Source organism: Crocodylus siamensis, chromosome 12, assembly GCF_052110815.1.
Source record: "Crocodylus siamensis isolate JL-2025a chromosome 12, ASM5211081v1, whole genome shotgun sequence".
NCBI classification, from domain to species: Eukaryota; Metazoa; Chordata; order Crocodylia; family Crocodylidae; genus Crocodylus; species Crocodylus siamensis.
The window spans coordinates 3,763,268-3,779,943 of NC_143406.1; the positions used below are offsets into that span (position 1 = coordinate 3,763,268).

The following is a 16,676-nucleotide window of genomic DNA, read 5'->3' on the forward strand; positions in this document are numbered from 1 at the left end:
TAGGACTTCTGAACCCCACCATCCCATGCTGCAATAGCTCCGAGGTGTAAAAAAACAGGCAGTTCTTAAGTTAATAGCACCCAGACTTTTCAGCTCTACAGAACCTGCCCAAACCTCTACAGTGAAAAAATTCCTCCGCAGTTGGTACAATCGTTTCATTCTTTTAAGCTAATATAGTATACTTTTTCATATGCTACTTCCTGTCCTTAAAAAACCTATAACTAGCAATCCTGGAGATGGAGAATGTAAGCTCCTCAGTCATAAGCACCTCTATATTAGTACTTGCCTTCCCCTTGACTAAAGTTAATACCAAACTCTCCTACAGAAATTGTTTATTCATTATGAACTGAGCTCTAAGTAAAAAGATTTTAAAGGGCATAAACAAAAATCTCATATCCTACTAAGTAGACAAGGCAAGGGAGAGGCTCTTCCCACAAGGCTGGAAATCTAACATTTAGCCAGACAGATATAAGCAAGGGCAAAGGCTTCATATTTCTTCATTGCCCAATATTTTTTAAAACAACAAATAGAGCAATTAGTGATTTAATTTCATTTTTTATAATTCCTTCCATTCTGCTTCTTCCCCCTCACTCCCTCCATAGGTCAGTGAAAATACATTATTTAGTGTCATTTATTTGTTGAGTTTTTGGTTGTAGCCATATTGGTCTAAGGACATAGGCAGGCCAGGTTCATTGGGTAGATGTGATATCTTTTATTAGACCAAGTGACCAGATGGAAAGAAGTTCTTAGCCAGCTTCATCAGGCACAGGGAGTCTCTGCTGGCCTGAGACTCCGAGGAATGAGAGAAGCTAAAAGTGTGGAAGGATGTCAGTGAAAATGTAAATAGGTAGAGATAAGCAAGACAAAAGGTAAAGCAGGGAAGATGGGGGGGGGGATAGATTAAAATATTTAAATTTTACCCCCAGGCCCACAAACTAGAGTTAAATTTAAGCTTACTCTATGGCATGTTTGATGAAAAACTGCTTCTTTTGGATGCTTAAAGAAATATATTGGGGATGAATAGAGGGCCAACTTTGACCTGCACTCCCCTCCCCCAAGTTAAAGACACACATTCTCCACAATACTCACAGCTGATTAAACATGCGCTTCATTTCATCTGTGATGTTCAGAGAACAGCTGACTTCGTCATCTGAGAATCTGCTGTTGTCTCCATCCTGTTCAGAGAGATCGTCGTCAGACGTGAGCTTGCGTTCTTTCTTTTTGGAGGCCACCTTAATTGGAGAGAAGGGTAGTGACTAGAAGGTTCAACTGAGGTGCTGCGCCAAGGGGTGCCGAAATAAGAAAGGAGAGGCATTAGGTAGGACGGAATATAGTTACTGTCCACCAGTTCCTAGCGATTCAGGTGCTGGAGTGACTGCACGTATTAAAGGACAGCAATTGCATCTATTAGTAGGTGGTGAACGTAGAGCACAAGCAAGCAGTTCAAAATGGCACAGAGCAAAGCAAGCTGCAGAACTGCCAGCACTCTACGTACGTTCACAGTGTATTCACTGACAACACTGTATGATCTACCAAAGGGCATGCGGAAGTTAGAATGATACAGGGTGAAAGCAAAAGCTGGCAAGAGTGCCCAAGCAGCAAGCTTAAGAGCAATGACAGAGCACTCTTCCTCTTCTGCCACCATCATTACAGGCCCAGGAAATTTAGAGCTGGTCACTCACACCAAGAGTATGCAACATGCCTTCATGGGTAATAGATTGCTTTGCTGCTCCCACCTCACCAGAGGCACAGACCGCTAGTACAGTTTGACAGTATATGGTTATGTGGGAATCGAACCACAGAAATGCTGGGGCAACCCAAAGAAACACTGTGCGCAAAGAAAACCAAAAGCTACCCCTGGCAAAGTAAAGGATCTTTCTTTTATCCGAACATCTCAATCTCAAACAAATATTCATGAATGCCTTGAGAGAGTGCCAAGTAGTTGCACATACATCAGACATTAAGTTCCCAACCTACTCTGATTTTCACTAACAGATAACTGAACATTTCAGACCTGGTGCTGCTCTTTGCACAGGTCATTTTAACCACTGTATGCTCAATCAAAATTTCAGGCTCAATTTAGAGAAATAGGCAGCTTTGCCATTTGCAAAATCAGAGAGAGAAAGTCTCTCCCTAGAAAAAAAAAAAATGGTAGTATAATTTAGCATAGGAGAGCAAAATTTTCTTTAACAAGATGATCATTTCTCACCAGATTCTTAAAAAGAAGCCACGGGAGCTTGTGTGTGTGTTCAAGTATGCATTTAAATGCACGCTAAATAGTTGACTGCATCATGGAAAACTTACTCCCCATCACATGTAGAGCCACAGCTAAGTTGAATGGTCAAGAGAAGCAGAGACTGTCTGCCACAGCAGAACGCATAGGTTTGAATGAGAGACGTTTTAAGGTAAATTAGAAGGAAGATTAATCAATCAGAAGACTGACTGTGTTAAGAGGCACTGTTCTGCTCTTCAGTGTGTGTGTTGAGCTAAAACTGCTCACTTTTGGAGCAAATTAAATTATGATTTTTCTCCTGTTGAGCTACAGAGCCATTAAAGCTATGGGAAAGTGAGCTGGACCTTCGATTCTCACTTACATATGGTAATTCTATCTATTGGCTAACTACCAATCACAGACGTGTTATTTCTAGCCATGGTGCATGAGCCAGAAATAAGAGAGTTTGACTTTCAGGTCACAGGAGGCATGTGCAGGTCTTATCTCTGAAGAGAACAAAATATGATGGAGCCATTTGGACACATCTGGAGTCCCATGATGCTTCTGCCTACAGTCACTGCCTTCCACCACCCTTTAATAGCATGTTTCATGGGCCTTTCTGAGACTTCTTTTGAAGACTTCCCATAAACACTGCAGTCTTAATTCTGCAGCCATATACGTGGATCAGAGCTACAACTGGAGAATCATGAAGGATAAAAAGAAAATGAGTAGAGGAAGTTGGATGACGTTTGAGCTGAATCAAACTCCTCCAACACTCCTCCCCCTGCCTTTCCCCCTCCTACTGCCATCCTGTCCTGCCCTAGGAAAAATTCAGGGCCTAATCACCTGGAATATCTTGGAAACGTCTTCAGAGTTGCGCTGCTGTGCTACATCGCACAGCTTGGCTGTGATATCGATTCGCCGGCAGATGTCCATGTCCACCTTCATGGCCTTTTCTTGGATCTTTGTGTCCAGGTCTGTCATGGGCTGCAGGAAGGACAGTAGTGAATTATCTTCTATTGTCATACAGTTCAGGAGAGAAGAGAGATACCCCATAGTATCTCTGTAACCCCAGAACACATTGTCATATCACATTAAAGCTTCTTCTCCAGGGAAAGGCAGCACATGGATAGTCTAACAGATTAGACAAGTCAGCTACTGGAATTAACACTTTCCAACTGGATTCCAATGAACTCAAGTATTAGAGAAGGAACTGGCTAGTGAGAAACCTACCCCAACCCCCACAAAAAATCTTACATCTGCCAAAAGTAAAAAATCTTTTATGGGCAAGTTTAAGCTAGTATAAGAAAAGGGAAAAAATATAGATGATCAAAAGAAGTCTGAAATTCAAGGACTTGAGACTTCATCACTTCCCCACTCCAAAAGCTAGAAAAAGAGCAGTTTGCTGTAAAAGAAAGGTCACATTTTGAAGTAGAATCTAACAAAATATGTAGCAACTTCAGAGATACAATAAAAAATTAAACAAAGGCTGGCTCTACAAACATCAGACTTCTTGCAGTACCTAAGACCATAACCATCCCAGCTAAATATTGTATGACAATGCAGAGCTGCATGTTGAGGAATTATGGCTGTTGCTTCTAACGGCCATTTCCCTTCTTTTCCATAGGTTTATTGATAATGTCTTGTGAGGCAGTTTTCTGGCTTAGATAATATTTGATTTCTTAGTAAAAAAAAAAATTGACCTGATGGCAGGTTACGGTCCCTCCTTTGACAAAATATTTGGGGAAAACCTCTTTCAGAGGTCAAAGGTAACGTTTAATTGTTCAATTTACTTCCCAAGTTAAAAACTTATTAAATCAAGCCAGAAAAACATTTATTAAAAAAAAACAAAAAAAACCACTCCCTCATCTAGGGAGGTCCTTCCCTAAAATAAAATAGGCTGACTAGTGACAACCACTGTAGTCTTGCAGAGGGGGATGGGAATAACCAAAACACACGTTTCAAGGAAAAATTATCTATATAAAAAAGTGTGCGGGGAAGTGTTTGAGGAAAGAAAGTGTTGGTAAAGATGATTTGCATCAATGTATTATTATTGTCCTGTTAACTCATCAGCTGCAAGTCATTTAAATTCCTTTTGTTCTACATATTTGCATAGCAGCTTTCAAATGCATTTAATTAATGCCTTCCACAGGCTGGTCTAGATCCAACTCGAAGAGCTCAGAAAGTCTAGGGAAAGCAGTTGTTCTTTCATGTACTCGAGGACATTGCAAGATCTGTATTTACTACCACCCGGAGCGTGCAGTCAGAGCAGCATTTCTTCCTCAGTGAAAAGTTAGGGAAGAAAAGATGCAGCTCCAACCAACTGCTGCCCTTCACACTGCATTTAGCCCAACAAGTTAATTAACCACCCAGAGAGAAGAAAGCTAAATCACTGATTTTTTTTCTATGATCAAGCTATTAGCCCCAAAAGAACGCATCTGACTTCAGAGAGCAGATTGTGCAAGTACACATCAGCTGAGGAAAGGTGGGGAATAAGGTTTTTTATTAAAGTACCAGCTAGGTACATACCATGAAGGATTTTAGCTGCTGCTATCAGCAAGCAGCACTTCAGTCCTAACGAGGCCAAGTGAATAGTGGTATCATGTGCTTTACCCACTAACCCAACACACAGACACCGTGTACTATGACTCTCTCCAGACTGTCAGATAATATTCTCAAGATGACCAATCGTGGCATCAACAGATCCCACCGATTTGAGAGGAATTCAGCTAAATGGAGATGGAAGGAAAAGCTCCAGGGAAGTAGCTAGTTAAAAAGGAGGTAGCTGCAGTGTAAACAGCCATGTCTGAACAGACAGCACAGTTAAGCTAGCTCAGTTTCTATGGAATCTGTCATAATGATAGAGTTGAGCACCATTTTAGTTTTCCTTTCTGACAATAACTGTATGACTCAGATCAAAATTTCCCTCCATTATAAAACATACTGGTGGCTACATGGTGGCTGAACTTTTTACCCTAAAAGCATGAGGATTCTCAGCTACATCCTTCCAGAGGCTGCAGGTTTGAATGCCAGCACTGCTAGCTGTTGGGAAGGGGGTGGGGAAGTCGGGGTTATGGGCTAAGCAGCAAGTTAATGCATCTCTACACAGACCAGACAGGAAGCAGGGGGAAGGGTGATCTGTCTGATGCATTAGATCATAAAGGCAGCCATAATACTAAACTACAAAGCAGCACTCACTAAAACCATAACCTTTTTTATGAATGAAGCCATTTGCATGACGCAGATAACATTTCACAAAAGCGGGGTGGGGATGGGCCACTCTGCTTTCCAGGGTACTTACATCACTCATCAGACCCTTAAAGACAACCAGCTCTGCTTTCAGCCTCTCAATCTTTTCATTTAACTCTTCCTGGATAGCTTCAGCTTCTTGTGCCTCCTATGAGAAAAAGAAAGCAAACAGCTAAAAAGATCAAGTAGCATTCACTGAACGACTTAGCTTTACACAGGTGAAGAACAGCATGGGAGGGCATGGCTGCAAATGCCACCTGCAGCAACAAAACGACTCAGATGGGGCAAGGAGCTTGAATGAGCATAATGTTAGGCCTGGTCTAACATGCTATTCAGACCAGAGTCACGCAGGTGATATCACAACATTTCCCTGACATTCACATTACACTAGAATGTATACAGGAGGGAAAAACATCCAAATAATCCATTATTTAATTTATTCATAAAGGACTACAGCAATGACAAGCCAATGACTTGAACTGCTATATCTGAGCTCACCAAAGAATCTCTCTTTCCTCTTTCAATTAAATTAGAGATTGCCTTCCACAGAAGAGATGGCAGAGGATTAACGTTCCTATTTACTATACATGTTGAAAATTAAACATATAAGCCAGACAGAGGCATTCCTCTGTCTTCAGTCTCAAGATTAAATGTTGGGCAACCTACAGCTTCGTGTATTAGCAACTCTATCTAGCAGAAGATACTTTCAGCAATTTTTTGAGACTGCTGGTATCAACATTTAATTAAATCCCAACCAAAATAATCAATTTGGTAACCAGATTCAAAAGGTGGGAAAACAAAATGGCTACCACAAAATACTTTAGTCTGAGAAATCAGAGGGATGATGGATGCCAAAATTAAGAAAATCCAGATTCTATTCAGAACCTACCTCTTGCAGGGTTTCTACCATAGACTCCAGATTCATTCGTTTTGCCAACTCCTCCTCCCATCTGAAAGAAAAACAAAATGCAGGCAGGAATTAAACACTACCAAAACCTCAATTCCAAACAAGTTTTTACACTTCCAAAAAGATTCGACAGGGACTACATGTGAAGGGGTCTGTCCAGCCGGTTCCTTGCACACGTACAGAACCCACAACCCATTTTCAACCTATCAAACCAAATTTAATCTAACTGCTGCCAACACCATTCCCATTCTTAGCACATAGCATCTGGACTTGTATAAAAATAGGACACTTTCACTGGAACAGGAATAGGATGAAGCTCTTCCTAACTATCCAAATCAGTAATTTTACCACTTCTGTATTTGGACTGCTGAATTCCACAGACTAATTATATACCCCATGCAAGAAAGTATCTTCAAATGCCTCTGGGTTTATTTCAGTCATATCAGAGTAAAATAGCCTGCGTGGGTGTCCTTGTATGCTCTACGTATGAACAACGCAGCCCCTTTCATTGTCATGTGAAAGAGGTACAGTAAGAACATTAGGGAAGGTCTCTTGTTCCAGGCCCAAGCAGAAGCTCATATAGTATATTTGTGAAAAAGCAAAGCAAGGGCCTTCTCATGAAAGATGTCATCTATTCCATGCGTTCTTGTAACTGAAAACCCAGCTTCCCAGGCACGGAACAACTGAAATTGGTAGTCGATTATTGGTCTACCCAAGAGAATGGTGTAAGTGGTCTAAACGTCATTATTTACTGCACATGAAAAAATACAGAAACCATGGAACAGATTCATACCCCCAAAAAATTGCTCGAACTACTGTCTTACCAGCCACTATTTTAAATATACGCCAATGCTCTTGAATAAGGCCCATTTCAGATAAATGACCCCAAATATAAATATGCACATGAAGAAATTCAACAAGTATTTCTAAAGCTGCCCTTTCAAACCACAACCCAATCCAAGAGCAGGAGCAACTTCCCATGTTTGAGATCGCTATGAACTACCACAAGCCATGGAAAGCAAAGACGGTCAGCTAAACAAAAACAGAGGCAAGAAGAGAAGATGGAAGGATGTCAAGGAGCCTCTGAGGTGGTAAGATTTATACTGTGGGGTCTCAATGCCATGAGCTATTTAAAAGCTGTTTGAAGAGTCCTCATTTTTCTAGAGCATTGAAGAGGGCCGGATATAATCTCTATGGTACAGAATGAGAAGTACAGCATAAAAAAAAAAAAAAAAAAAAAAATCAGAAAGGTATAAACTCAACTAGGCAGCTTTTTAGCATCATTTATGTTCCTCCCTCCTTTTCCAGTGTCCCCTTTATTCCGTTTTCAATGCAAACAGTGTTATTTTGAAACTCCTATATGTCCGCCAATAACCTTCCAAGGTCTAGAATGTAACTTAAGTGTGCTATTTTTACTTCAACAGATCAGAATTTTTGTAAAGGTAAATTTTTGTTAGTGCCATTGATCTGTCTTAAGTTTCTAGTCTTTTCAAAGCATTCTGATTTTCCCTATTAAGAATAAGGTGTAAAAAACAAACAAACAAACAAAAAAAACCCACTTAAACTGCATTTCTTCAATTGTCAGGAAGGAGAAAGAAAACAAATCTAAGATCTTATAAACCCTGGACCGTTGCCCCACCTTGAGGTCAATACTAGGCAATCTAGCAATAAAAATCTTGCTTTCTCCCCCTCCAAAATTGCAGAAATATGCATCTATTGCTTTGCTCAATTTGCTAAAGCTTATCTTGCAGCCATTGCAACTCAGACACTAACAGTATATTAGCTTTAGCTCTCAGTTCTTCTAGTTACCGAGACACAGACTACTGTGGTCTCTTTCCATTGATCAACCAGAGACAACTGTCTTTTTACAAGGAAAGCCCTTCAGGACAAAATCTTTATCTTCCTAAACAGACCTGGCAGTGCATGGCTGGATACTAACAATACCAGTGTACAATTTAATTATTTTTTAAGGCCCAGCTGTGTAGGAAGTCTGGCATATAGCCTCACAGTACACCACAATACGTGGCAATTACAAATGGCAAAAAATAAAATTTATCCCCAAGTGTTTATACACTAAACAGGGTTGAATTTATAATTCAACCTTGTTTAGTGTATGGAGATGCGGGACAACTTCTCACATGGGCAGAAAGCCTATGCAGTGAAAAAAACCCCAAACCCTAGTTTTCGGGCAAGGGTTATCAAGTCATCCAAGTTCTGGAGAGCCTGGTGCAGTCAAGACTTTTCCATTGTGAACTTTAATGTGCACAAGGTTGGCGCCTATCACTTTTCTCGATGAAAGCATGTTTACCCTTAAATGCATGCACCCTATAGAAAACTCATTCACATAAGTCTATTAACATCAGATGTTCCATCTTTGTACGATTTCTTCTGACGCTCTCCAGGCTCATTAAAATAAATTGAGACCCTAAACCAAAACAGTGGCTTCCTCTGGCAATAAAGGGAATCTCTCTTAGAATCGAGCTTCTTTTTATAGTCGAGCAGAAGTTCGGATTCTGGCAGGCACAGTTACAAGGAATTAGGGCCTGCTGACTCAGTCGGCTAAACATCCAGCAGTAAGTTTCCGTTAAGCAAACCTTTGGTATGCGGCAGGTCACAGAGTCTGCTCAGACATTTCACTCCACAAATCCCCTGGCATCCCTGGGAATCTGAAAACCTAGTTACAAACTATGACTGATCGCTGCCATTAAGACATTTGTTTGTACTAATCGAGTAAATACAGACCACTAAATGATTAAAAACACCCCTGTGGTCTAATTATAACAAGGCATGCAAATTATTTCTGTTCTCACTCTGACATTCTTACAGCTAAATCAGAAGTGGCAAGTCATCGATATTGAAAACCAAGCAAAAAAAATACATATATTATAGCCTGAAGGTGTAGGTTGTAGCCATGTTGGTCTAAGGACAGCGGCAGACAAGGTTCTTTGGGTAAATCTGGTATCTTTTATTAGACCAACTAAATAACTGGAAAAATTGTTCTTTGCAAGCTTCTGGCTACAAGCACCCTTCTTCTGACTTTCCCTCTGCCTGAAGAAGGGTCTTTGGGCAAATACAATATCTTTTATTAGACTGGGAAAACTTTGCAAGCTTTCAAGTACAAACAGCTTTCTTCTGACCCTCCTTCTGCCTGAAGAAGGGTGTTTGTACCCAAAAGCTTGCAAAGAACAAATTTTCCAACTATTTAGTGGGACTAATAACATATATCTCACATTTACCCATAGAACCTTGTCTGCTTATATAGTCTGAAGCAGGGATATGGACCCGATGATCCTGCAAGATCCCTTCCAACCCTAACATCTGAAATCTATTAAAAGTCTATGAAGCACGTTCCAGGGAAAGGAAGCAGTTTCCTCAGTTTCGCAGCCTTATCAGCCGTGTTAAATCTGCCAATAAGTAGAATTCCATCATTTTCAAGTTCACAAAGAATCCTGGTGATGTGGCTGGATTACGGGCCATTTACATCACACTGAACAATTCTCAGTCATCTGAGCCCTAAAACCTTCATGCTGATTGCATTGGATTTGCCTTTTGAATGCGGTTGATTGCCCATAGGATCATTTCAGCAGGGAAGAACAAAGCAGCTGTGCCTGTGCTGCAGTTCTCAACAGCACCTGAATGTGTCATATCTTAATGCAGTAGCAGCAAGAGCAGCACTGGGTAGCGACAGCACAAGTGCAGTGCCAGCAGCTGCAGAGATGCATAGGAGGAGGGCATTCAGCAAACGATCCCATAAGCAACTGAAATGGAAATTTTGCTGCCAAAGATTTACTGCCAAGCAGACTAAAATGTGTAGCCTGACATTTTTATTTGCCATAAATATTTTTAGCTTTTGCTTCCAATATCCCATTTGCTTTTCAGCCGCTAATCACGCGTGCATTCCTATATGTGACAGATGTGGATCTTTTCAAACTTTGTTTGTAGTCACCTTCTGGGCTTCCCTGTTAAGCAGGAAATTAAATTCACTGGCTGCAAAATAGACCCCTTCTGTTAATATGGAGGGTGTGTCAAATGGACCTTAATCATTCTTCCCATAGCTGCCAGTAATCTGTCAGTGATAGGAGCATCTTAGGATGAGCAGGCATTGGAAAAGTTGCAGTGTGTTGCTTGTCAACCACGTTTCCAAATTTCTGAGCTGTTGTAACTGGGAGTACTAGTGGTAGTCAGGTGAAGAGATCTGTGTTATCTGCCTTTGAGCCATTCAGAATGCAGACCCGCAAGAAGGCTATGCTTTTGGCAAATATTACATGCATGTGTATATATAAATTACTGGCTGCCATGCAAAAGCAAGCAAATGTTCCTACCCCAGTACTTTAGCCAGTGGGCAATGGCTAAAGCCCTACCTCTTGCAGAGTCTACTCAGACCTTGGGGTATAATTAACCAACCTCCATTACTCCATGGAGTTCCACTGACTTGGGATGCTTATCCTTGCACCCTGGTCAAAGAGATCTCCTCCTTCAGGCAGAAGCCCAAGATAAGCGGGGGGAGTTGCAAAGCCGCAGCCTGTTAAAAGGTATGCTGAGACTAAGTTACCTCCATCTCAAAGGCAACCCAGAACCTGGGCTTTTAATCATGGGGATGGTAAAGCCAGATGGATCATTTGAAGTTTTTTCTGAATATACGCCAGACATTGCATTAGACTGATGAAAAACCAGGGGCCCTATAATAAATCACAGAGCATTAAAGTAATTTGGTTCTCAGCCTCAGAATGTATTTCCCTACCCCCAGGCTGATTAGCCCCATGTAACTGGCTGCAAAAGAAGTGAAGTCACAAAACAGTCATACCTTTAAAAAACAAAAAAAGGAAAGGAAAAGAGTCTTCATTTTCCCCACCACTTTCGCTCCCAAAAACATCTCTCAAGGGTTGTGTAAGAAGGAGGTTGACTTAATTGAAGATTAAATTCTCTTTTAATGCTACCAACAAAATTAGATAATAGAAAGATTGTTTGATACAGTTATGGCATTTGCTGCAACACATGTACTTTAAAAGGGCCCTGGGCAACTGTTGCTACTATATATTCCTAGGAGGGCAGCAATAGGCATAGAGAGCCAGCATATCATTAGGTAGATGCTAACTACCATTCATACATCTGTTTCATTGCAAGGTATGCTAAATATTCCCACCACCTTTTAGTCTAGGTAATTCCTACTCTGCACCCCCTAAGTGACTGGTCTGCAAATCTTAAATCATGCTTCAGATGCCCTCAAAAATCCTCTGCTTCTAAGCAACCTGATCAGCTCTGCATGTCAGTGGTGCTGCTGTGAAGACGTTTCCCGAGGGTTTCTTGATCACATAGTCGTTGCTCTTCTTCCCGAAGACAGGGGAAGGCCAGCTTGCTTAATCAGCAAGCATAAGTCTGCATGTAACTTTCTGGCAAGAACAGTGGGAAAGCAGATCAGCTCTGCCCATTGGGGCAGTGACATTTGCTGCTCTGAAGGAGAAACAGCAGAGGTGACGGGAATTTTTGGGAGAAGAACGCACAGAAGGGAAATGACTGTACAGACTATAGCCTGAAAAACAGCAGTCCTCACATTTGTGCTGCAGGATATCAACGGGACAGCTGCTTCGGCGAGTCTCCAATATAAATTTTTTCTGGCTCGCACACATCAATTGCTAAGATTTCCAGCTGCAAAGTCACTGTTTCAGAGCTGCAGAGCCAAAAACCACCAGGATATACAAACCAAAGCAGGAGCCAATGTCAACCCAGAGAGAGCTTAAAATAAATTTTTTAATCAAAACTTTTAGATGACTTTGGTTTTATTTTTATTCATTTTATTTCATTCAGTTTTTAAATAAAATTCAGAACAGGGCAATTTTAATCCTTTCTGCCTACCAAGGACAGGATGACTACCAGCTAGGTTCACAGGCTCATATCCACATGTTAGAATATAAATGGGCAGTCGAGATAAAAAATAAGGATCCTTTCCCCTTCTCCAGATGCGACAATTACATCGCAAATGTATTCAGTCACCACAGCTTCAAGCTCCCACACTTCCCCTGCAATCAAGAATTAAGAGCGAGTCTCCTACATAACTCAGGAGAAAAACGAGGATGTTTCCTTTTTTTTTTTCCTTTCCCTTTTCTATGGGTGAGGTACAAGATGTTAAGCTAACAAAACACTAAATGATACTGAGTAGCCTGCAAGGATTAACACTACTTACAGGTTTTGCGGTATGGCTGAGTCACACTGCACACCCTTTTTCCTTTGAAACAGAAATGAAACAACACATAAAAGGTGTCACCAATGCTAAGACGACCAACTCAAAAGAAAACGGGGAACTTTCCATAATGTCTGGCTAATTGATTATCACCTCCCTCACTGAAGAAGACCCTTCCTAAAAAAGGGTAAATGAAGTATTTTCTTATCCCTTTAAATGCTAATTCTATTTTTCATTTGGAAAATACAGTTTCCCTGGATATTTGAAAAAACACCATCAACAAATAATAGCTAAGAAAACCAGTAGTGGGATGCTGAACCCTTTGAATGGAATGGCTCAAGTTTTCTGCTGTCGTCCCATCTCTCAGCTACCAACCTAAGCTTTGCCTGATCTCCTTTCTTGATGGGCTGCCTCGCTGTCACAGTGCATTGGGATCACAGGAAAACCTCGGATCTCTTCACAAGCCCACAGGGTCCCATCATGGAACAAAAAGGGCTAACCCTCAACTGTACCTTCATGCAAAAGCCTGAACGTAAAAGAGATCCCAGATGCCCAAACATGTCAACAAAAAATGTTAAGTGTCCATGTCATTTCTGGGAGACAGGAAACGTACAAGAAGAGACAAGAGTCAACGAATCAGAGAAGACGACATCAATGTTTCATTCTGGCATGCGAGGCACGCCTACGTAAGACTCATCCTTTAGATGCGAAGCAGTTGAGATGCATGCTTTTATGTGCCCCACCTACAAGGGCAAGAGATGAAAAAAAAATAAAAGTACTTTCTATGCCAGTCCCAAACAATTACATCTTGGGTGTTGCCCAAAAGGCAACGCCACCGGCTCGAGACACGTGTTTTGGTCTCTCGTTCCCGCGTGGCAAGTGTTGCTTGTTCTTTTGTGGTTTCAGGTTTAGGTGAAGTCCAAGGGGCAGGGCATGCCTCGGCATTTGCTAACATTGGCACAAGATGTGATTGATGCTCAACATGTTCAAGCCCAACCAAATGTAACTGTTTGAGATTACTCATTGTAATCTCACCATCCATCTCTTTGTAGGTCTGTAGTAACATGCCCATGTAGCCAGTCTCCCAACATTTACATGATATCTGTCGCCACTAATGTTTAAAGCAGTTCTTCAGGTGCACCAGTTCTTTCAAACTCAACTCTTGCCCTAGTGGTGGCACATACTTTTGCTGCCATACAAAGAACTCAGATTAAAATCCAATGCTTTGTCTCAGAAAGACCATGTCTCACGAATTCAAATGGGGAATGACACTGCTTATGGGAGGAGGGAGAGAATGCGTTTTGGAAGCTGGGGAGATGAAAGTCTCATGCTCAAGGTTTCTAGAACAGAAGGGTATAAATTTATTCAATCAGGATGCTATTGCCATGCCAATCTATCAGAAGTCTTCCCCAGGATTGAACCTATGCTTTCTGTCCAATTAGGGAAAGAACCTGTTTCGAATACCGCAACATCTGTTCCACTCCAGTCACTAGGAAGCACTTTGTTAATTCACATTTAACTATAAAAAGTTAACAAACAGTACTGAGAGTCAGGGAGAATTCTACATCAGATGTATTTTGCCAGAAATGAAGGCTACTTACAAAGACACCCATGAAATATCTTATGGTCTATTCAATTGCGATAGCAACAGTAATTTTGTAACATGGTGCCATCCCGACTATAGAACCCCTGTTGAACAGATAAATTCCTCTAGATAAGAAACTTCCACATGCCATGAAACAGTGAGCAAGTTATGCAAAGTCAGACGACAGTTTGGGTTTGTGAATAAACCCACAGTGAACCTTAATGAGATTCTGCTATATAGTTTCTTACAGTTTATTCTAAGAACAGACTTCTTGAGCCCCAGGCACTTTGGCTTCTTAGTGAAATAAGAATTAAAATGTTAACTGATCAGTTCCACGTCAAATGCATTCATTTAAAGCAAATGTCTGCGTCTATTCAACCCTGGTGCCGGTACTGCAGCAGAATAAAGTTAAAACTGCAGCTTGCAGCAGAGCGGTAAGAGCCTCCTTTATCCAAGTCCCAAAAAAATCACTTGGCCAACAAGTCAGCCAGCCCAGCAACAACTTTCCAAAACACCAGGCTAACATGACCGGTATTCCTGAGAGTTGTTCAGGTTCTGTATCCAGACAGCTTAATTTGTATCCTCAGACCTAAAGGTCAGCATATAGGGCTTGATGCAAATCCAGACAGTGCTTTTACAGTTGCTTCCCATGTAAAAAAAACTAACAGCAACAACAAAAAACCCTCTTTGTTCATTCAGGAACCATTTCAGTCTCTGTTCCCCCATTCCCAAGTTCACCAATAATAGTCCCTGTGCTTTTCCTTTAGGATAGTTTTACTAGTTCATAATCGGTTTGGACAAGCAGTGCCTTTACACTCCCCTGTCAAAAAATTGAGCAGTTATAGCAAATCAGATTGACAGGGCAATTCAAAAACACAGGGGAAGCCCATATACTTTCTCTGTTACACAAATGTATTAAAAAAAAATGTCTTGCTGCATATGGAAACATTATCCGTGTTGGTGGGTGCTTTCTATGTACTAAATAGGACATATCTCAGTTTCAGTTCTCATCTGGTCTTGATTTGAATGCATTAAACTAGAGAACTGTTGTGAGCCCTTGCAAGTCAAATCTTTAGCAATTTTACTGTATAAAGTTCTGCACTACCTTGCCAATCTCAAAATGTTCAAAATCATTAGGACAGGTACCAAAAAGTTGGGGTGTTTAAAACGAGGTAGGGATTCTTCTTATTGGCCTTATCATTTCTGCACTTTTAGGAGATACCTGGAGTATCTTTCAACCTTTTTTCCAGTCGTGGAAGGTAGAACTAGACAGCAAATCAAGTGAGAACAGAGCCTCACACAGTTAGAAGCTTCCAGGAGATGGTGCTTTAGGAACACAAAAGCTCAAAGATTACGGATTAAGGGAATCAGCAGTAGTAAAGTAACTGGTGTGAAAGACCTGCTGCAAGGTGTTTGAAAGCAAAGTTAGGAATATTCGCATAGCACATGTTCGAGAGGTGTGCCTGAAGAATTCTTGAGCGGGAAGGAGATTGGGAAAGATTTATTTTCAGGTGGGCAGTTTGCATGTATTTGAATGGCAAAGCAGAAATAGTAAAAACTTACACGATACGCATGTCAGAGTAAAAGAGAACTTAAGTATCCATTGTCTTCTCTGTACATTGACTGTATTAAGATCCACTGGCTGTACAGATGCATTTTTACTAACTGAATCCCTGCACGCAGGAAGAGATACTTGGCCAAAGGTACTGTACTTCACAGCTTAATGCACAGCCTAGGTTCAGGCTTTTATGACCCTCCCATCTATCCTAACTTCAGCAGTGTCATCTGCCATCACAAAAGAGCCCTAATTCTAGACCTGGGCTCAGCCTACACTGGCCTGCAAGCCTTTGAACAATGGTGGTTCCTTGAAAGGGAGCTGCTATAACAACTCATAGCTGCATAGATGTTAGCAGATTGAAGGGACCCTCCCAAGATCATAAGGTCCAGCCCCCTGTGCTTGGGCAGGAAAGACTGTTTGACCCCAGCAAGGTGAGCATCCAGGTGTTTTTTGAAGATATCCAGAGTAGGTGATTGTACCACTTCTGGGGGAGTCTATTCCAGACCCTGGACATTCAAGTTGTAAAGAAGTTTTTCCTTACATCTAATCTAAAGCGGTCTTCTAGCAATTTATGACCATTAGTCCTAGCCTTCCCCGGGGGAGCCCTGGCGAAAAGACGTTCTCCCAGTCCCCAATATGCACCCTTTATATATTGATAGATTGCCACCAAGTCCCCCCTGAGACTTCTCTCCTCCAGGCTGAACAGACTCATGCCTCAGCCCCTCATTGTATGGCCTGTTCTCCATGCCTCTAAAACATATGTGTAGCCCTTCTTTGGACTCTCTCAAGCTTCTCCACATCCTTCCTGAAGTGCGGTGCCCAAACTGGATGCAGTACTCCAGCTTGCAAAACGCTGTGCAATTACAGGTGGCAATTAAAAGTACCTGGAAAATTCTTCTGAACCTGACACTGGAACCACATCAAAAGCAATCAGTGTTTGCTTCTGATACCACCTTGTTCTTGAGAAAAATCCAAGCAGAAGGTTAC

General features: G+C 41.4%; 1 protein-coding gene across 1 annotated transcript in view; it reads right to left on the bottom strand.

The window, feature by feature from the left end:
• IFFO2 (intermediate filament family orphan 2) overlaps nucleotides 1-16,676 on the bottom strand; it is a 57,605-nt gene that overhangs the window by 13,905 nt on the left and 27,024 nt on the right. The window contains exons 2-5 of the mRNA XM_090024048.1: nucleotides 6,351-6,411; nucleotides 5,514-5,609; nucleotides 3,059-3,199; nucleotides 1,090-1,232 (exon numbers count right to left, since the gene is read on the bottom strand). Of these exons, the coding sequence (XP_089880174.1) occupies nucleotides 1,090-1,232; nucleotides 3,059-3,199; nucleotides 5,514-5,609; nucleotides 6,351-6,411 (441 nt within the window). The remainder of the gene's footprint in view (nucleotides 1-1,089; nucleotides 1,233-3,058; nucleotides 3,200-5,513; nucleotides 5,610-6,350; nucleotides 6,412-16,676) is intronic.